This window comes from Siniperca chuatsi, linkage group LG9 (assembly GCF_020085105.1).
Source record: "Siniperca chuatsi isolate FFG_IHB_CAS linkage group LG9, ASM2008510v1, whole genome shotgun sequence".
Classification (NCBI taxonomy): domain Eukaryota; kingdom Metazoa; phylum Chordata; class Actinopteri; order Centrarchiformes; family Sinipercidae; genus Siniperca; species Siniperca chuatsi.
The window spans coordinates 18464315-18488153 of record NC_058050.1 but is presented as its reverse complement, the minus strand read 5'-3'; the positions used below and the strand labels follow the sequence as shown (position 1 = coordinate 18488153).

General features: G+C 38.7%; 1 protein-coding gene across 4 annotated transcripts in view; it reads right to left on the bottom strand.

Moving 5' to 3' along the window:
- cdkal1 (CDK5 regulatory subunit associated protein 1-like 1) overlaps positions 1–23839 on the bottom strand; it is a 256133-nt gene that overhangs the window by 201478 nt on the left and 30816 nt on the right. For all 4 annotated transcript variants that reach the window (XM_044208561.1, XM_044208562.1, XM_044208560.1 and 1 more), the window contains exon 4: positions 10981–11065. In XM_044208561.1, the coding sequence (XP_044064496.1) occupies positions 10981–11065 (85 nt within the window). The remainder of the gene's footprint in view (positions 1–10980; positions 11066–23839) is intronic.

Genomic DNA, 23839 nt, shown 5'->3' with positions numbered 1-23839 from the left:
TACCTGAGCAGGTAGATATTAATGACAATATAAAAGACAATAAAATACACAACAAATAAATAATCAATTAATTCAACAGAGAAGTTTCACATTTTGCATTTTTACAAATTGGTGAGATTCTTTAATAGCCACCATTACGGTTTGCTCATTAAGAACATTAATAATTCCAATTATAAGAGGTAACCAAAAATAAACACAAAAATAAGTTTTTAAGATGCATCAGCATAACCCCTATATTTATTATCTTTAAAACCTCTTTAAGCAAGGAAAATCCAGGATATGTTCCCCCTTCTCCACTTTTTGCACACAAACCCTTTCACTGTTTCTCGCTCCAAGTCAATTATAGATGGCTGAACCCATTTCCAGACTCATCCTTTCACAAATGTTTAAAACCCTAATCTAAAACTGCAGTAGAAGAATCCACGGTAGAAAACTTTAATTTTAATCTGACTGACTTGTAGCATGAGATTTAAAACATTTTTTCCATTCTTAAAATGACTAAAGTAGACACACCACTTCAGTACAATTCATAAGGTGACCTGAATTTCCTATTTTTCTTACCCATATATTATTTCCTACTTTTTACCCTTGTCTCAATCACATTGCTGTAGAAGTTGAAATGGCCAACATAATCGCTGAGTCCTTCGATATAGATAAGACATCAACCAAACTCAAACTCAATCCCTTCACAAAATGCAGAATTTTACTTGACTATGAAACAACTATGAAAACCCAGTTACTTGCAACACACCAGGGTGAAAGGTCCCCTTTATCTTCAATCCTATATTAACTTGGCCTCTTACGGCTTAAATCCACAATCGGGGATCAGCGAAAAGGCTGGAGCTCAGTGGGGTGCCTTAAGAGCCCAGGCGTCTGAACAGATGAAAGACGGGAGTTGTTTGCGATTGCTGTTAAGGAAGATCTTATAAGGACAGCAACAATATGACTATGCAGCCATTTATTTAAGGGACCACTCACGCACACACATCCCTAGAGTAACACAACAACATAAGGACACTGAAGAATATCAGTTTGTTTTTCTGGAGGCTTAAGATTTCCTCAATTTGGGAAGAATTATTAAGATGCCTCGTAGTGTATTTATCACTTTTAAATGTAAAACAGGCTAAATTTCAGACAAAAAGGCAGCTAAACCCTTATCACAGACATAAACATGCATTTTCTTAAATTCAAAAATGTCTACCACAGTCATTAGATGCAAATAGCAAGCCCTAAATCAATTAAATGTATTAGAACCAAAAAGCCAAAAAACACTTTTTGTTCAAAGACTGTCAGCAGCATCAAAATTCTCCATATTAATTATCTAAAAATCTCCTAGGGTAAGAGTCGCATAGTTATAAACATAGTCCCCACACCTTCTTAAACATCTAATTCAAGGACTTTTCAAAGACTTTCCAGGCCCAATTCCCTCAAATTCAAGGACCCAACATGGCATAGTTTGAAACACAGATCAAGGTTAATTACAGTTACAACACTAGGAATCTTTAGAATGAGAACTAGCAGGCTTTACAGAAGCTCACAGACAACAATTAAAGAGAGGGAGAGGCTTGAATGTGTGAACACTGTTACAGTGATGTTATAAGTTTAAGTAAAAAAATAAATATCAGAAGAACTTCAATTTCTCTTCTTGCACAAAATACATAAATTCAAGCACTTTCAATGACCCATGTCTATTTATGTCTATTTTAAAAAACTTTCAAGGCCTTGATTATCCCCCCTCAAATTCACAAACTTTCAAGGACTTCAAGGACCTGTGGGAACCCTGTATTTTTCAAATGTATTTATAGGTGGCTGATGTTATTTGTGGGGGGAAAAGGTGGTACACACACACACACACACACACATACACAAGCATATACATACACAGAAAACATGCAGAAACAGAATTATGCAGAAGCCAAAGTAAAGGCAAGTTTAACAAGATCCAGTTGGATGGTGGGAGAGTCTGTTGGCTCAGGCCTTTAGTCCCATACTGTGTGAGCAGGCCTGCATTTTAGCCGCATACAAACAGGAGCACACTGCACACACATGGACACACTCAGACTTGGACACCAGAGTCCCATACTGTGCTGAGCCCTGCATTCAAACCCACTTTGTAGAGCAGATGTGACAGGTTGTTTGTGAGGGGAATGCAGCGACACACACACAGTATGTAAACATCAAAATGCACATACAAATGTGGTATAGAATGGAACACACCACTAAATATATGCACCGAAGAAGCCTAGAGATGCTCAGACTTGTCCTGTCTGAAATAATCACAACAGATCCTGTACTGGTGTAGAGGTCCTCTAATAATTACTGACACCCTCTGACTGCATCTAAAAGACAATACTTGTCCTGTTTGCATGTGTGTGCGCATTTCTTCAAAGGCATATTTAAAAAATAGTGCGGAATCAGGCAGTTTGACTTCGCTAATAGCAGCTCTATGATTACCAAATTTTGTGTGTGTGTTGTTTCCAGCTAGAAACACATGTACATGTGTACACACTACATCTCGTGAGTATGAAAGAAAGACAGCAAAATAAAAGGACACAGACAACATTTCACTTAATTTTATGTTCATCTTATGCATACATTGCACACAAGTACAATACTTTACTTACTGTAAATGATTCTGATGAGCATTTTAAGATGAAAGATGAAACTGCAGTTGCCTCCCTACAGTAATGCCTAAAAACTTATGTCCATATTAATGTCCTGTCCCAATGGTGACCAGATAATAGCATAAAAGTCTCTGACTTGATATTCCATTACTAGAGCCGTATAAAATACATTTCACCTGCTGTGGAAAAGAGAGGATATAATACCTGGTCTTTTAAAGTCGATTGAAGCTGATAAAAGTCAAGTCCGTTAGGAACAGGGATTTAAACATTGTTAGCCTTTCATCACATTACATTCATCCCTTTTGATGCCTGCTTTGCCTATCACCTTTTCTGATAAACAAGCTTAAAAAAGGTAAGACTGTTACTTTACTTTCAACATTCCTCGCACAAAATTGGGTCTGACTGTTTGTTGTTGTAGTTGAATGTCTTAAGTTAAGCAGAGACAAAAGTACAAAAATCTAGCCTGAAAGCAGGTTAATGATTTTAAGAGGATACGTCTGTTGGGTCTGGAATGCTAGATACTGACCTGATTAGTGCTAAAAGTCCTGTTAACAGGTTCATGTTAATGTTAGTCAGATGAAGGTTGCAGCTACCCTGGACAGGGGGGGTCTAACATAGAGCCAGAGAACTTTCAGCAATGTGGTAATGTGAATTATCCAGGTAAAGGTTCCTGTCAGGCATCTATCTGCAACAGCTAATGGAGCAAACACCTTCAAATGCTGTTAAAAGCTGTTGAATAAAAATTATTCAACACAGACAGATGTAGATTGAGACAGGGAACGACACAGTTGCATATTAGTTCACAGGAGCATACTTCTATAATAGCTTCTGTATGTCTGTAAGGAGCACAGAGCCGAGCCTCGAGGTCTCAGGGTCTTTACAATGGATAAATCACAGATCTGACATGGTTGTAATGGTGACAACAATGGAAAAGAATGCTTGTTTTGACCACTCACTTCATACTGAATCACATGCCACCTTTAGGCATTTCACCTTAATGGCACAAGAACAGAATAAAACAGAACAAGGCAGAGTAGAATACAGTAGAACACAGCAGAACAGAACAAAACCAAACTGCTAATAACCTGCTGCAAGAAGCCTGTTTTACCTCTGTGCCCGCTGTTTAATCTACACAGAAGTGAAGTCAGTAAGCCTGCTCAACTCTGAGGACTGCAGTTTGTTGTGTCACTGTGAGAACCATTTCGTTGTAAAAGTGCTGGTATGCTGTATAATGAAATAAATAAAAACAATAAATCTAATCAAATTTAACAAAGAAAAACAGAACAGTACAGAAAGCAGACAAAATGAAAATAAAAATAAAACATAACAGATCATCCCCTCCCACCTTACTAGACAACATAACATCTTTAGCAGCAGAGCACAGAAAAGTAGAGTACAGTCTAACTATGCAGATGAAGACATGTTAAAAGCAAGGTCATGTACGTGCCAGCCCCATCTTTGGTGTGGTTTTCACACAGCCCTGGGCTCTCAACACATAAGGACGCCTGAACCCGGCTACACTTTACCTCACCTCTCTGTCTGTGTGTCCATCAGTCTGCCTATCCTTCTCTCTGACTATTTTTGTGTCTGTGTGTACCCCAAAATGTAGGCTAATGCCCTGCAGAACTGACAGATTAAATGCCAATCCCTGGGTTGTACCAAAACCAGCCCCAGGCAGCAAGCTCTGTGAGTGTGTCTCCGCCTGTGTTCGTGTGTGTGTGTGTGTGTGTGTGTGTGTGTGTGTGTGTGTGTGTGTGTGTGTGTGTGTGTCTGTGTGTGTCCAGCCAGCTATAAATCCATGCCTGTGTGTCTGCTGGACTGGGTGAACACAGACATGAAACAACTGCCCTTAGTAAACAACTCTAAAGGTCACTGCAGATTTCAGATTGTTTATACCTTGCTGTCATGTCCTGATGAGAAGGAAACATTTCTGGCCTTAATGGCAGTCACTTTTGGTGTGTCAGTTCATTTAAAAACAACATGCCATAAGGCCAAAATAAACAGCTCCATGCATTACAACCTCTGTAAAAAGAAAACACGTCACTTGACCACAAAGCAAAGTAAGACTTCTGATTGATTCTTGGAAGAACAAACTAGACTAATATATATTTATGTGCTAGTGTGGGTGAGCAGTGTTCATGGTTTTCTGAGGTCAGCCTCAGATCCATTATTAATGGAGCAGCTCAGGTTTTGTCATTTGAAAGATTTGTCATCTGACAGATTGCAGCCTCAGCTCTCTGGATTCTAGGTTTTGGAAAGAGTTGTTAATGCTTTCAGGCAAAGGTTGGAAAACTAAGGCTGTGGAATAACATTAATTATTTTTTCACATTGGATTTTCATTTTAATGATTTTATTTGCCAACCATGACCTTTGTAAATATGTGGTCAGAAATCAATGACATAAAATCACTTGCCCAACGTCCGTGGACATCTTACTAATCAACCGATGCAGCCATGGGCTATAATGCATATTCCCCACCTGTAACTCCACTATGAATATATGGTATTAAATTAGAATATATAATATGGACCTGCGTGTTCAACTTTTATCAAGTTTTATCAAAGAGTTATATTACAGATCTGAAGACCTTTCTGCTGCCAAAAAAAGACATGACAATTTATCAACTGAAAATGTAATTACCCACAGCATTAGTAATATAATCATGGCAGTCTGCACTAATTTCTTCGCAGAAAATTGTGCATTAGAGAACCACATTTTAACATTTCTAAAATTGAATGAAAGTATTTACGTTTTTAATGTATTCAAAGCTTTTAAAGGGCTTTGAATTTAAGAATATTTTAAACTTATGAACTCTTGTCTGGAATTTGATTTCGTCTTCAGTCTTCTGTTAACAAAATATAGAATATTTTTAAAACTTTTTAAAATTATTAGTTAATAATAGTACAAAGTACTGAAAAAACAAAAACTGCTCTTTGGATATTATCAAAATACTAATACACAATTATAACTAAGACAATATTTTATTTTTCTACTCCAGTCTTATCTTGTGACATGATATGTAGGCATATACCATCTGTACAAAGCAGCTAACTTAAGATCAGTTTCCAATACACTTTTGGCAGCATGTGGTCTACAATCAATGGCCCTAAATTTGTAAAGCAACTTCTGCCAAGACAATACTGAGCCAACAGTAGACTGTCCTGTAGCCAGGCGCCACAATATATATTCACCGCCCAGCCTACACATCTGTTATAAATACACAGTATAAACACAGCCACTTTGGATTTCTTCCAAGAGTTCATTCTGTGTGTTGCGTGTCCCTTTTCAATTAACATTAATGATTTTTCTTTGTTATGGTTGGTTCATGAATATCAAATTTTTATTCAAATGAATGTAAATATAATGTGGGAATTGGCGTATTTTGAAAACAGAAGTACAGAACTCCGAGTTGGGTTCTAATTCGTTAAGCACACATTCCCTTGATCATACAAATTACTAGAGACAGCCAAGTGGAGAAATCCAACACACACACGCATACAAAAATACACCCATAAACACAGAGCAGTTTAATTACATGCTGTTGAGCAACTGTTTCTTTAATGCATTCCACGTTCATTGATTTGAGAGGTCTCTGACATTGAATTACGCTATAGATTTCGGCATTTAAAACGCATGCACAGGCACACCCAAATATCCATACTAATTGACTTTTTAGCATTCAAAAGCTGCTCTATTAGCAGTTTATGCTATTGAGTGAGTTCCTGTTGTAGAAGTCCTGCTGAAGGAGTGAACAGCCGGGTAGAGGGCTTGAGGGAATACCATCTCCCACACATGTCGACTCACCCCTGCATGTTGAACAAAATGATACAAGCCAGCTTCATTACAAAATGCTGAGGGCAACAGTTTGGAGAGGCAGTACAACACCACAGAAAGGAATTATTAAGTAAACAAATTAATATACTAGGCTCTGATTTGACAGATTACATGAACCAAACCAATCCTTAACCTGGTGTAAGTGTCCTTGAGCAAGACACAAATGTCTAGGCTCTCTATTGATTTAACCTAAAGCAAGGCAAAACTTGTGTGCTTAATTCTGGGTGCTCACAAAGAAAAACGGCACACACATATGCACACACATACACACACTCAAAAGTAACCTCTGTGTTTTCAGATTCAGGACTCATCAATATTGTTAGGTGTTTTTTTCAACGCACATGCAGAACATATCCATATGCATATCTGCTAGCATTCTCTCACAGGGTAAGCCTCCACACCACAGACACACACACGCAAACACTCTCCAGCAAGCTGCCTGGGCATCCATCCACCTGACAACCCACATACACAAACACAACTCCTTATCCCACACCCCTGGATGCCAACTAAGCCCCAGTTCTCCAGAAGTAATAAACCGTCTTTTCGCTGCGTCTCTCCAAACCATGATAGAAGACTGCTCAAAGCCCCTGATAGAAGACTGCTCAAAGCCCCTGTGCTTCCATTTTAAACCCCTCAACTCATTTACTAAGACACTGATTGTTACTTCTGTGACAATGTGTGTGTGTGTGTGTGTGTGTGTGTGTGTGTGTGTATATATGTGTGTGTGTGTGTGTGTGTGTGTGTGTGCGCGTGCGTTGGTCATACATAATGTCCCACATACCACAGCCATGAGGAACAATTTGTTTTACACAATAATGTACACACACACACACACATATCAGTAAAATGGGACAGAATGACAATATGGACAACAAAGTGTTTTTAACATACACAGAACAAAAAACTGCAAAACACTACCTGAATTTCCACACACATTTGTGCATTCATTGATCAGCCTAAAAAACGTAGATCTCAAAAAGAAAATGAATCTATAAACCCAACATGCACAGGTATAGAGTTAACACAAACAGTCAATTCAGACGGTTCTTTTCTTTCCTCTCCTTCAGGGTGGTCTGGCCAATCTCCTTTAACATTAACTTGTGACAAAGCGTAACAGCATGGCTAAGGAGTCTTTTTTACTGAAAAGTGTGTTCAGAACAGCAAGCTGAGCACCACAGTGTAGCACAGTGTTGTTAGTTAACATTCAATGCAATGGCCTCTAAATTGCCTCTCCAAGTAGAGGAGCCAGAGAGATGAGACATACAGATGTACACATTAGCAGATGGCATTCAAGGTTAATACATTTTTACCCATGAAAGCTGTATCCAATAGAGAAACAAACCTCTAGCCTTAAATGTGGAGATCTGGATTGGAGGAAAAAAGGCATTAAAAGCCAGGAGGATCTGCAACATAAAACATCACTAATATTATACTGATACTATTTATGGAAAACATCATTACTTTTGAATGGCATTGAGACATGAATTATAAAAGAAATGTTTCAAAATATTATTGTGATGTTGTGAATTTAAAACATGTCATTAAGTTTACAGATTACTAAATTTAGGTTTTTCATAAAGTCTTACTCCACTATATCATGCTTCTTGTGCTGGCTAAGACAGAAATATCCTTGTTTTTCGCATGATGTCACCTAATGTTTCCCCTCAGATTTTATTGTCATGGAAGCAGCATGCTCAGATAAATCTGCTTTTTCTAGAGGCTGCAGGATCTCAACAAGGCTATGGTGAACTGAAGATTTTACTGATCTGAAATATAGTTGTTTACCTGTGAAAGGTTTGTACTATCAGAAGCTTATGGCGTATAACAAGTACAGAGGCAATGCACTGCATACAATTATTGTTTATCTTTTTAGTTAGACCTTTTTTTAGTCTATCACCAGCTATGTAAAACTTGCTTCTCAACCTTCTGCTGGTAAATATTAACTTTCACCCTCCTCAAACAAGGGGCATTTATAGGACCACCAGGTATGATGCCCCAGCCTGTGCAAATGTCTGTGGGAATTACATGTGCGTGTGTTTGTGGTACCAGGAGGAGCAGGCATAACGGCCAGCGTGTGACTGAGCGCGAGGCAGCCTGTGTGCCTGCCTCCTTCTCTCATTTTTTCTCTGTTGATCATATGAAGAGAAGCCAAAGAAAAATTAAGGCATAAAAAAAGAAAGACTTAAGTGGGCATTTGGATTCTCTCTGATCGCGTACCCCCCTCGTTTTGTGTCTCCATCATGCAAGCAGCAAGTGATGAAAGGCTAAAAACTTTTTCATTCCTCCTGTGTGTGTGTGTGTGTGTGTGTGTGTGTGTGTGTGTGTGTGTGTGTGTGTGTGTGTGTGTCCTATCCAGTGAATAGAGCATTAATTGCATTAGCATTACAGCTGGGTGATTTCCAGTCAAAGAAAAACTCTGGCATCAACAAGGAAGACATTTTCAAAGTCTTGAAGTGTGTTATTATTTTGTGCATTTCAATTGAAAAATTATTTTGCGTAAAAATTGGCATGACAGAAAGAGTGAAAGAGAAAGGAGGCAGCTGAAGCAGAAAGACAGGAAGATTGCACTGATCAAGTTGGCCAAGTGAAATTGTTCACCCTTGAAACTGTGATATTGCCTTATGATAAGTCACTCCATTCTGATGATTCAGACATCCAAAATGTAGAATTTGACAGATGATGAATTGCTGCTTTTTGCATTTAACCTAAAATGCAAATTAGCTATAAGAGCCAACCAACTAAAAACCCTACAATTTGTCCATTCAAACATGTCAGACAACTGTCCTGTTGCAACTCTGACATTAATGAGGAAGGAGGGTTTTTAAGGTGTCCAAATGTCCACAAAACTCTTTAGAGCTGTGACCATGGAACTGGTCTTTCCTCTGTTTTGCTAGAGGTTGAAATTTGTGTAGTCTCCCCACATTCACTGTGGATAAATAGTGCAGGGCTGTAATGATTATTCTCTCAATCGATTCATCTTTGTCAATAAAATGTAAAAAAAAAAAAAAAAGTGAAAAATGCCAATCAATCTCCCAGAGCCCAAAGTAAGATTTAAATAGCTTGTTTTGTGCGACCAACAATCAAAAACCAAAAGATTATCAATTTATCAATTTCACAATCAATTTACTATTATACAAGACAAAAACATGCAAATCTGTAACCATCTAATTTTTATTATTTTTTATTTTTTTTACTTGAAAAGTGATTTAAACAATTATCAAAATATAGTGAACTGAAAAAAGATAAAATGAGGTGTAGGACCACATATAGTTAGAGAATTTGGGGTCATTTGGGATTCATAATGCAGTGCTTATAAAATTGCTAGTACCTGTATTTTTTAGAGTCAGGAAATTCAAAGCCTATCAAAAATTGCTCTTTATCAGTATTGATCTACATTAAATTTGCTTTTAATATCTTTAGTTACTATGATATATCTGTTTTTATATTCAATTAAAAACATGTTTTGCAGTTTCTGAATTTGATTATAATGATTCACTATGTAAACCATTTATACAACATAAATGGTTTACATAGCGAATCATTGGACTCAAACTAATATGTAGTTCCACTTATGGCCTTTAAATGAATCTGTTAATAGTGGATATATCAACAGTCAATATGATCACTTAAAATCATCATCCTTATTCATCCTTTATCTCATTTCTGCCCACAGTCCATAAAGATCTAGAGTTCTGAGCTGAAGTGAATCTTAAAACTGTTTTCAAAAGCAAAATCCTGATTTTTACACACAGTCACCCAGTGACTAAGTCTCTTGTTCTCTCTCACTTCCACAAAAGCACAACCGCCAGTGTGTGTGTGCCCCTGATGGATGGAAATGTATCAAAATGCTAAACAGTTTCTAGCTTAATTTCTCTGTTTGTGCTAATCTCTCTCTCTTTCTCTCTCTGTTTTAACAGTGCAGTGAGAGACAAGTGGAACAGTGAGTAGGTGGAAACTGACATGGGGCAACAAGCTGAAAACACGCATACACATACTTATGCATGAGAAAATACATTAGCAATGTTGGCTATGCTGCTGGTTGTTTGTTGTTGGTGAAGACTTTTCAAGAAACCGAAGATATTCCAGAACGTAAGTCACCTTATTCTATTTGTCTATTTGTTGATGGGTATGAAATTGTGAAATCAATCAATCTCATCTAGATAGATAGATAGATAGATAGATAGATAGATAGATAGATAGATAGATAGATAGATAGATAGATAGATAGATAGATAGATAGATAGATAGATAGATAGATAGATAGATAGATAGATAGATAGATAGATAGATAGATAGATAGATAGATAGATAGATGACAGAAATAAAATATTAAGTACTTTCAGATCATCTTTTTTTAAATATTTCCTATAGTTCTAATTCCAGCAGCCAATCAAACTAGTCCTGATGGATTTATTCCACCACAATTAATGCTGACTATGTTTTAATCTGCTCTCTTTTCTACTGGTTACATAAAATAAGACACAAAGTGTTTGTGTGGGTATTTTGTGTTTTTCAGTACTTGACTGAGTTTCTGAAGTGGTCCTCTGCAGGGTTTTTCACAGTGCAGCTGTTGAGCAACCACAGGTCTGCTTCTGTTGGGTCATCTATAGAAAGAGAGAAAGTGAATTTATTTTTATAGAACATAATCACAAGCATGACTTTACAAAGAAAGAAAACCTAGATCTAACCAATCAACACATAATCACAAAATAAATTGTATAATACAGGATTCAACAAAACAGGGAATCCTACAAAAGCAGAACTACTTAATTGGCTCTGGCACAGTTCCTTTCTCTCAAGCACGCAACAGGTCAGCATGTCTTCAAAAAGTCACACCCAAATGATCCCAAATGAGAAGCTTTTGGAGTGTCTCACATAGTGACCACAATTTGGGAAAAAATAAACATCTAAGAAATACATACAATATGTTCACAATACTCAAAAACAGGCCTATGTTGACATTACAAGTTACTTAAACTAAGGAGTTATTTAAACATATGTTTAATTGACATGAAAACACACACACACACAAAGCAGTGTATTGCCCCTTGTGATGTTAAGCTCAGCTGCTGCTCAAGACGATGGTGGCAGGCTTTGCATGGCACTGCCAGGAGAGCTGTCACACACATACTCGAGGGGATATGGCACGGCGGTGGTGGGGAGCTAGAAGCTTGCTCCTTTACGCCACACTGAACCAGATATTTCACTTAGAATCCACTTCCCTGCTGCAGTCAAGCATACACACACCCCACTCACACAGTATTTCCTGCATTAGTTAATTTGATACACACCCGCAGTACCTTTTCTGTAACACACAGCAGGTCCCAGGATGCAGAGAAAGGGAAGATTACCAACCACACCCCACCTTGCCTTAGGTAAACTTCTCAATCCCTCACTCTCAACAAAACACACAGACACACAGTCATGTTTCCATCACTTCAGAGGACATTACATTGACTTACATTCATTTACTGGAGACTTACCCTAACCATAGCCACTACTTGCCTAACCTTAACCCTTACCCTAACCTTAACCTAACCTTAAACCAAATCTTCACTCTAAAATGTAATGATTTACATTTAATTTTGTCCCCAAAAGGAACAAATCCCTATAATGTGACTGTGTAAATAAATTTATGTCCAAACAACATGAGTAATACACGAAAGTCTATTCACTATATCTATATCATTCTCATTCTGACTGAACAATCAACACTTAATATAAATCCTAAAAGACCAATAAGACAAGAAATATTTAAGGGAAAAAAAGCCCTTTTACAACCTTTAATCAACAATGTTTTGACCTAATCTAAAAAAATGTGAAAACACAGCAGTGTGCGCCTTGAGGTGTGTTAGCTGATTGTATCAGACAGTAAGCAAGACTTATGAAGTCTCATAAAAACAGTAGTGCAGCTGCAAGTCTTGTAAATGCACTAAAATAACGTGAGTCACACTGGTAGGACATGAATCATGTGTTGGGTTTCGGTTTGTTTGTTTGGGCCTTTGTGTGTTGTGGTGAATCATCATTTCTTTTGGGACAGGACTATCAATAGAAAGGCAAAAAAAAAGTAATCCAAGAGTAATCCAAAAGCTACAAATGCAAAACTATAAAATGTATGTATGTATGTATGTATGATGAGAGAGAGAGAGAGAGAGAGAATAAGTTCAGCTGGCAAAGGGTGCCTATTATGCCAACCTTTATTTGTCCAGGCAACCAACACACACACGCAGGACTAGTGGGAGTGGTCTCAGCTGTGTGGTTGCTGTCTCCTCTCTGTCCCGAGGGAGGCTTTCCAGACCAACAATAACAAGTTCTCCATGAATTTAAAAACACACATACACACACACACACACACACAGATACAAACATCCGCAAAACAATCCTATCTACAGAGTCAGCACAACTTACCAGTACACAGATAAAAACTTTACAGAAAAAAACTACAGCGAACAATAAAACAAAAACATGCTGGAGTTACCCTGCTTGGATATTTTAGTTTTAAAGCTTCTTTTTGCTCAAGAGTTTCTAAATCAGATGAAATTTCAAATGAACAGGCTCATGTAAATTAAATCAGCGTAGCAAGTCACTATTATTTATATAAGAATCCACTAATTACTTTTTCATTAATTGATTAACATTTTACAGACTAAATCATTAGTTATTATGAAGTTAACAAGTAGTTATTTCATAATTACATTAAATAAAGCGAATGTTTGAATTCTTGAAGGTGCAAATGTTTGGTATTTTTACTTCTAACTACTAATTCCAGCACTATATTAAATACTGCTCCCATAATTTGAGGTAGCATCTATCTTTGCTGTGCTTGCCCATGACACGTGTTATACAACTAGCTCTTGTTCACATGATTTTCAAATCCTTGTTTTTCATCACTAAAGCAAGGCAGCCATGGACTCTGTCCAAATGTCCATACTAAGGACTAATTTTCTGGTATTTGTAGCTTTAAACCTCTAAGGCCCTTTCAGTCCGAGAAGTGACAGCGGCAGCAGCTGTTCATGATCCAGTATAGGATCAGCACAGCAGATACACACCGCAGCTAGTACACCAGTCCATCACCGTCCAGTAGCAAAAGATTGACATAGCCAAACTTCAACAGCAGAAAATGTGAATATCTGTGACAGTTTACATTGATGGCAACCACATGCCGCCGCGCCCCCCCACCTCCGGTGCCACTACTGTTACCAGTGAACTCGGGGTCAAAGCCACAACCAGGCACTGAAATTAATCAAGGCAGCAGCTGCTTCTTAGTCATAAAGGACTTTTAGAGGTATAATATGACAAAACACTAGAACAACGTACAGATGACAGAAGCCACTGTCAACAACTCAAAATGTTCATCTTGTTTTAGGTTTGGGGATTATGGCTTTAATCACTTCTATATAATCCTAACTCTTGTCATTTTTTAAACCACAACCCAGCCCCACACTAAGTGGTGGTATTTTCAGTAGTTTAGGGTCACATGTACTGCACTGCTACAGTAAGGACCCCGGGGATACAGCTGTGGTGCAAAGCCTTCTCTGGGTGATTGTGTTTGTTTAAAATCAGTGCAACTGTTGGGGTAAAAGCAAAGAGAGAAATCTGGCCCCACAAGGGAGCTGAGTGCGTTTGGTTAAGCAAGCCTAAGAGAAAGACAATTCTGACAGGAAATAGTGGTTACAGAGGAAACATTAAAAGTGTGAGGGCAAATTGATGTGTGCTAGTGGGTGACGTTTTTCCACATTTACTGTCGCAGGGACATCAAGTTGCTGAGTAAATGTGAGTGAATGGGGAGATTAAGAACGTGCAGAAATCAAAATAACTGTTAGAATTGTTATAATTATTGTGACAGGGAATATTAAGCACAAATTCCTTTTTTATAATTCCTAATTTAAATGCTATTATCAGAGACACTTAACATGACTTAATTCCTTTCAAATTTTTCAGTTTCTCTTCAGTTTATCAAATTCTGTTGTAAGCCACAGACATTTTGCTTGACCCTACCTAATGTACCTAAAAGACAAACAGCAAAAAAATAAATAAATAAAAAAAAATCAGCAAAGCCCTTGCAAAGGCTTGGAAAAGTGCAAGTCATTCTGTTGCCAAAGTGGAGACTCAAGACCTACCAGAGTCCTCCTCTGAGTCTTCTGTTTACTTGTGTGGTGTAAAATAGTATGAAGCTGCATCACTTTGCCTCCATGAACATAGACATTACTGCAAATCTCGTTCAAAATGTAAAAAAAACCCTCAGTTGTGAGGATTGCAAGTCTGTGGGGTTTCAAGAACATCGAAAATTGCAAGAAACTCCACATGGGCCCGATCATAGAACCAGTACACCTTGCAGCTCAAAGTAAACCCATAAGGTCACATTTTTGTAATGACATGCAGACTCTGCTCTGACATCACTGGACATTTGAGATATTCAGTCAGGTCAAATAACTTTTGCTGTGCTGCCTAAGCTGAGCAGGAAAGTAAAGACTGACATTGATGGGTCCGAAATTACTCAAGAAATCATACATCTCTACAGTTGCCACCACAAATTCATAAATGAAAATCAGTTAGCAGAATAACACAACAGTCTATGGACTGCACTGACAATGGCTGCCACACTGACAGCTAATTCTGCTGAGCGAACTTTATCTAATTTGAAATTTATCAAGCCATAACTGCTTCATCATCCATGTCACAAAAATGCATTGTCCTGGCTGTCATTAGCATCAACTTGACTTGACACTAGACTGCACAGCAGTGATCTTAATGATGACTCTGAATCCAGACGATGCAAGATTGTGCATTTCTAAAAGCCTGATATGAATGTTTACATGGTGAAAAATAATTACAAAAATAACGTGCAATTTAGTCATGAATGATGGTGCATAAGGCAGCAGACAGCATACTATAATGGCCTAAAATGTGATTTTATGTCATCAATGATTGTTATCAATGATTTTTATGGGTTATCTTTTCTCAGGGGAAGTACAAACTGGATTATTTTTACTGGGAACTTTGCAAACTATGACATGAATTTGTTTTTGCTGACTGATTATTCATTGTGACATTAACATTCTCCACTGACTTATTTTTTTAACTCTTAAGAGCCACACGGAAGACTGTATGTTGACAGTCTGGAGTAGATCTACTTTTAGGGAACATGTTATTAATTCATGGGTCCCAACCTGTGTGTTTTTCTGTTCATATCTGGATCAGTGTGGGAAAGTAGCCTGGGGTAACCTTCAATGACTCAGCATTTAAGTGCACATAAATTCCTACCACTCAAAGAAATGCTGCTATCGGGAAATCTCTGGAAAGTGAAATTTGCATAAACTTTGCATAGGTATGGAGGTGCAGCCAATGACAGGGGAGTAATTTGGTTATTTTTGCATATAATGTGAGAAGTTGTTAGCAAAGAATGTGCACAAAAACGTTTGACTAATCTTTTATCTGATGAAGAAAAGGGTAAGACAAGCATCCAGGTATATGTGTGAGTGTGTATACGTGTGCGTGAAAGGTCAAATGTGTGCGTGTGTGTGTTGATAAATGGGTCTATATGTATTAAACCTGCAAACTGTCGGGAATACATAGTTTAAGGGTGTGTGAAGAGGCGGCTGAGAACATTCCTGCATTGAGATTAGTGTTTAAGAAACAAAATATGACTTTAGATGCTGTGTATTTCCATACTCTGCAATATGCATGCACAGATGTAACATGAAGTATCCACCAAAAAAAAACCAAAATAATTAATTGTAAGAATAAGAAAAAAATAAGAATGAAACAAAGCCAAATATGGTACAGCAAAGTTATTGTTCATAATTGTTCTCTTTAACTTCTTGGGTTTAATTCACTTACTACAGGTCAATTAGAAAACAGTACAGATGATGTTTTACCAGCTCCCCTAATGTGTGATCAATAACTTTTTATAATGACACAATTACTGCCCTGGCACTATTGTAAGACTTCACAAACAAACAATTTAGCCTAATTTTTATTATATTAGTTCATTAGATTTTTTAACTTTAATTTTGCACTAAGTTGTTGCAGTAGTGGGGAAGTATTGAAGGTACCTTCACACCTAAAAGTATCTCTCTCTGATACATACATACACCAGTGTAATAATGACACTATTTCACTCAGTCTGCAACCCACAGACGAAAAGCCTGTTTTATATTTTATCCAATATAAGAAAAATATTCCATTTGACCAGCTGACCCCCAAATAAATTGTTTTGTGTGTGTGTTCGTGAGTTTCTACACTAAGGAATATAAAGAATTCCACCACTCTCAAACAGTTGACCCCACTACACACAAGAGAAAACTTACCTCTGCCTGTGTGTGTGTGTGTGTGTGTGTGTGTGTGTGTGTGTGTGTGTGTGTGTGTTTCCCACCAACTGATCCAAATGACTAAATATAATCCATGAGCTTTATTCTGTGTGTGCTTCTGTGTGACCGTGTGTGTTTGAGTAATATTCACCCTAAATTCACCCCACAACCAAATCATACAAGGGAGACTGGGATATTGGAAAGGCAACACCTCAGGTCAGTGTGTGTATGTGTTTGTGTACACATATACACAAGGTCACACATAACACATTTCAATCACACTACTTCCTATGGAGATGAGGAGAAAGGGTTATGGGAACAGGTGCATGCACCAATAATGGATGGAAAGATGGACAAAAGACAGAAAGAGTGAGAGTGAGGATCAGATGGCTGCTAGTATATATAAAAAGAAAGAAAGCAAAAATGATTAAAGGAATAGGTAGGACAGACAGACATGGAAGAGGGTCATCCTGAGAGAAGACTAAAAAGAGAAAAGTGAGTGTGAGGTGGAGGCAGGTGATAGTCAATACCCAAATGGGATTAAAGGGTGTGCAACCATGTGTGCAAAAATGAGTATAAGGAGAAACAGTGGTGGAGATGAAAGTGGAAAACACAGGGCGTGAATAGAGGGGGACAAAAAGGGAGGACAGGACTAGAAAGAGAAGTGTTTCATAAAAATCATAAAAAACACATTTTACGGTTAATATGTTTTAGTACACATGCCAGGTTTGTGTGTGGTCACCTTAGAAATTATATAAATATTTAGTTTCAGAAACACTATATTATATATACACATGCATACACACACACACACACAGTATACAATTCTGCTGTATTTGCACATTATGTCTGTTGTTGATTTGCCCACAGGTGTGTGCAGCAACCCACAGAGAAACAGAGATGAGGATCAGCTGCAGGGTCAGAAAGCAGAGAAACACAAACAATAACAGGCAGAATGGGAATAAGGTAATTTCCCTGAACTCCCATGTATCTACTGTATGCAGATGTGCCAATTCACAAATGAAAACTGTAAACTGTGAATTCAACTCAGGTGTTTACTGTACATAGACAAACAACATTTCACACTTGAAAGTGATAACATTTGTGAATTGGTTTGTTTGTTTTCCTAAAAGCAGCTGATTAAAACTGTGATATTTACTTATTAGCTGAATTTTACCTTTGCACAACATAAAAAGGGTATAACCCAACTGCATGTAAAAATGCATGTTTGCATGCTGTTGCTGCAGCACAACAGCATGCAACATCATGTATATTATTTGACAACTATTGCACACATGGAACAAAGTGCAGCCTGTCGACAGGATTATATAGCATATTAACCAAACATGTTATGTTAACCAAACATGAGTGAAAAAAATTGCTGTTTTTCAAGGGCATCTACACTGTAAAATAGGCATACATACATACATACATACACACACACACACACACACACACACACACACACAAACAAAGGCTCCAAGCCTTGGCCAGCCGCCTAAAGAGGTACACGAGAGAAAATGAAGCCAGAAGAATAAACCGGCTGTTCGCAACTCAACCTGCGAAAGTGTACGCTCAATGGCAGGGTAATAACAGCAGAGCAGACCCACCAAGGCTGAAAACTGAACAGTACTGGAAAAGTATATGGGAGAGGGAGGCATCACACAACAGCAATGCACAGTGGCTGGTGGCTCTGAGAGAGGACCACAGCAACCTCCCTGAACAGAATCCAGTCACCATCATAGCAGCAGACATCCAAGAAAGACTCTCAGGTATGAAAAACTGGACAGCACCGGGCCCTGACAGGATCCACACCAACTGGCTAAAGAAGCTCACTGCACTCCACGAGCGCCTAGCAGCGCAAATGAACCAGCTGCTAAGGGATGGGACGCACCCTGAATGGCTTACCGAAGGGCGTACAATCCTGATCCTGAAGGATCATAACTGAAGTGGCTGATATCAAGAAATCCTACCAATGGCTAGAGCGGGCCGGACTGAAGGACAGCACAGAGGCACTCATCATGGCTGCACAGGAGCAGGCCCTGAGCACCAGAGCAATAGAGGCCCAGATCTACCACACCAGACAAGACCCAAGGTGTAGGCTGTGCAAAGAGGCCCCTGAGACAATCCAGCACATAACTGCAGGGTGTAAGATGCTGGCAGGAAAAGCATACATGGAGCGCCATAACCAAGTGGCTGGCATAGTGTATAGGAACATCTGCACTGAGTATGGACTGGAAACCACAAGGTCAAAGTGGGAAACACCTCCAAAGGTGGTAGAGAACGACCAAGCTAAGATCCTGTGGGACTTCCAGATTCAGACTGACAGAATGGTAATGGCGAACCAACCAGACATCGTGGTGGTAGACAGCACGAGGAAAGCCGTTGTGGTTGATGTGGCAATACCAAGTGATGGCAACATCCAGAAAAAGGAACATGAGAAACTAGAGAAATACCAAGGGCTCAGAGAAGAGCTGGAGAAGGCTTGGAAGGTGAAGGCGACAGTGGTGCTCGTGGTCATCGGAGCACTCGGGGCAGTGACCCCCAAACTGGAGGAGTGGCTACAGCAGATCCCTGGAAGAACACCAGACATCTCGGTCCAGAAGAACGCAGTACTGGGAACAGCAAAGATACTGCGCAGAACCCTCAAGCTCCCAGGCCTCTGGTAGAGGACCCGAGCTCGAAGGATGAGACCACCCGCGGAGGGTGAAGGACAAAGTTTTTTTTATATATATATATATATATATATAAAACTTGCCACCGTAAGAACAGCGGTTACATAACCTTCGAAACGAGCCAAAACAAACTATTTACATATTTACAAGCTATAACATCCTAACCCAGAGATCCTACCACTACCATATGTGTTTTACACGTATCTAAACAGTGCAGCAAAAAACTGACCGTCTCAAGCACTCGTAGTTTCACCGCACCATTTACTGTATGGGACATCAGATACTCCGCATTTCAGGTGACAACCGCAGTTTGGTTAGGTTTAGGCACCAAAACAACTTGGTTAGGTTTTGGAAAAGGCCGTGGTTTTGGTTAAAATAACTACTTCCTTAAAACAATTAACATTGACTATTGATTTTACACGGAAAATGAACCCCAGTCTTCTGTGTGTTTGACCCATTACTTTTATGTTTGATCCTTAAGTACATTTAATAGCAAATACTACAGTAGAATTTTGCGATCGAGGCTTCTTGAGTTGCATTCATGCTTGAATTGATTAACCTTTGATCAATATATTAAAATAATTTTGCTTCAAATTTTGCTCTGGCCTCTTCTTTGAGTTTGTATTCAACATAATACCTTATTATCTCAATGAAATGTACTGAAACAAATGTATATGTGACAATTTATAATTTTGGCCAGTAGAAAATATGCTTGGCCAGTGGATTTTTTTCCTCTACCAGTACCCTTGGTTGGTGAGTCAAAAAGTTAATTTTGCACACTGATTTCAGGGAGATTGTGGGTCAAATGTTTAGCACCGCTAAGCAGCTCGATAGGAAGCACATATCAACAGAACGCCGGTTAAGAAGAAAGTGACTGGTAAAAAAATGTTGTGACTGGTAGATTTTGGAATCCACCAGCTACATTGGCAGGTGGACAAAAACGTAAATTTCCAACACTGGTTTAAAATCATCTTACTGCCAGTGTAACGACCAGTGAAATATGGAAGGCAGTGCAAAACACACAACTAAATATCTGATTTCATTGTTTGATATGAATTAGACCGTGAGAGCAAAGGTGAGACACACAACCTATTAAACTCTCTGTAGTGGGATAAGAAAAGGTGGGAAGCAAAACTCACTGAAAAAATTAAATGAGAACATTCCACCATATTCTGCTACACTAGGTTTGTAATGCATGCAACACAAAAATAGATCAAGCCAATATCTATCAATATTAAAATCAATGGCCAGAAGCAGTGCTATAATAATATACACTACATTCTGTAGAGTAGTAAAGCAAAATACAGCCCATGAATGAATAACACAAAAAAAGGAAACCTACTATTGTCTTTTTATGCCAGTAAAATCTTGTTGTAGACATTTTCCTATAATCAGAATATTGGCTTTCTGTGGGAAGGCTCTTAAAATGCAGAGCAATATTTGGGGCTAAACTATCTAAATGCAAGTCACAGAGATGCCAGAGGAGGATTCACAGAGTCAGCCAAAGACAGAATGTCATTTTTCGCTAAATATGATTGAAATAAGTTTCCAAAGATATAACCTGAAGGGAGTAAAAGATGGTTTTCAGAGTTGTTTCAAATAACAGTTTTTTACAGGAGACACCAGAGTGTAAAAATGTAAGTCACGGACATGGTGGGAGGTAAGAAGAGATGGTTGTTATTCATACAGTGATGTTAAGCTCCTATCAGCATGCACATACCTGATATTTTACCACAACATCCTAAAACCACCATCAGTCTTTTACTCCCTCTTTTCCCCCACGTAAACTTTTTTTCTTCAATCTATTCTCTGCTCCTTTTCATTTTTCCCCACATTACCCAAACTCTATATTTCCCCTTATTTAACCACCATACATCCACTCACTTTTACTCCTTTCCTCACCCTGTCAATTTGCTTGACTGTTTCCTTTACCAAGGACAGTAAAATGTGTCTACTTGTAATGCATTAAAAAGGCATCAAAATTAAAGTATGGATGATTAATGATGTTCTACTGTCAGATATATCCACAATAATTACTTGCTATGAAATTTATAAAAGTTATTATATGGGTAATTACAGTATGTCATACATACTTCAGACTTCAGTACTGCAATAAGGTTATATGTACAAAAACTGTTCTATAAATAGTGGGTTAATTTACAAAAGGCTTACAGTAGCACATTCCTTTCAGTAATTGGCACTGTGATCTAAATAATTAAAGACTTTTGTGTTGATATGATTGCAATCTAAAATGAAACAGCAATCTTGCTTTCTAGCACTGGAGCTCCCATGGTGATTACTCTGCAAACAGATTTGATTTCTTCCTGCCAGGAGAGTACTTTGCATTTTTAGTTTGCACTGATTATAAAGCATCCTGCTTGGGTTTTTCAGTTCTGGAAGTTGACTGCAGTCAGATCTTGTGTATTTATGTGGGAAAAGGAGCTCTGGAGACTTTCTGCTTTCCAAGCACCATAAACCTTTCATACAGACTCCTTTAATTCGCTCTCTCGATGATAGATATACATCATATATAACCCCACTTTTACTATCACTGAGGATACAGTATCATATTTTCCATTTCAGAGAGACCTACTTAATAAGTTTCCAAACTTTCTCTGAAATTCTCTCACCAGTGATACATACACTATGTAAGTTATATCGGTCCTTAGTGGAAACTAGCAGGTCGAGTTTAGCTAAAAAGGCATATTTAACTGTACAGAAGAACAAGGAAACAAGACATACTGGGAATGGTTATTTCTATTTGCTGTCTTTGCAGTATACTGGTTCTCAATCATTATGGGATTAAAGGTAGGGTATGTGATACTAATCCAATACACGTCTTTTTGTCAAATTCAGCAAATATCTCCTCAAGGTCCGCCAGCTTTCTGTTCAGTGTGCGTGCTGATAAAAACCCCCGGTGCTTGTACACAGCCCCGGCTCTGTAAATGGGAAATAAACAAAGTGGCTCGGCCCAAGCCACACAACACTATTCCAGCCATGATTTGTGTGTCAGGTAACGTAAAATTACTTGCCGGACATTCAGCTTACTTTCTAGTTTGCCAAGATATGCTGTTGTTGTGACATTAGCTATAGCAGCAGGAGAGTTGTGAGTCTCTGGAAACCGTCTCAGCTGTTAGCTTTGCAGCATTAACTGTAAGCACAGTTTGCTAACCCACAACCTAGCTAAGCTAACCCACAACATAGCTAACGTTAAGTTATATTACTTGCCGTGTCGTTGTTAGCTCTATATCATGGTATTTGTCATGGTATTGTATTTCTCTAGAATCGCATACCCCACCTTTAAATATCTCATACTGTTCGGCTCCACTCTGAAGCCATTTAGTAATTTCCCCAGACTATGTAAAATAAAACAAAGTATCTAAGCGACGTGCAGATTTTCCAGACCAAAGAAACAGATCTATGCTGTCTTTGATTTCCCTCTGGTCTTCAGCCCTGGTAGATGATATATGAGGGCAAAAGCAGAGACGTCTGGGTGTGTACATTATTCGTGTGTGTGTGTGTGTGTGCAGTGTGAGAGAAGAGGCAGACAGCAGCCCTAGGGGTCAATATGATGCTCCTGGTGCTTCACACACAGACCACACCATGACCCACTTTCGATCCCATCCCACACACACTCCCACATGCACACATTCATGCATGCACACACACATTTTTCTCCCTTGTTAGTTCTGTCTTCTACCCTCCATCCATTCCACCCTCCATCTCAAACACATCATCTTTTCTCCTCCACTGACACCCCCTCCCCACCACACATACATACACACACACACACACACAGGACATGTTGACCTTGGGATACAGTGCAGTGGTGGTTATAGGGGTAAGTATGCTGGGGCAAAGGGGTGGCTTTGGGGTGAATGGATACACTTGACTGAACTAACAAGGCCTGTCTGGCCTTAGTGGCTGATTGGCTGACCGGACAGCTGGATGCCAGGCTGACTCGCTGGGAGGACAGGTGGACTGGAAGGCAGGGTGGGGCAGTGACCCATTCACCAGTGCTGTGCATCACGATCAAGTCATATACTAAGATCTCTAGCCTGTCTGTGAGTGAGATTTGCTAGGATATAATGTGATACTACCAAATTCATTGCTGCTATGTCAGACAATGATAAGGATTAATCTCTGTGTTAAGCTCATTAAGTTAATGCAAACAGCAACAGCATCACAAGAAGTACATTTTTGTGGCAAACAACGTTGTTGAGTCTCATGACAAAATATTAGCATTTGTGTCATGGCTGCAATGTATTAAAGGTTTACTGTAGGCTCCCAATATATCTCCAATGATACCCCCATAGCACTTCTCTGCTTTGTGGGCAATGTTTTGTTTGTTTTTCATATAGCTACAAAAGCAATATGGACTATAGGACTAGAT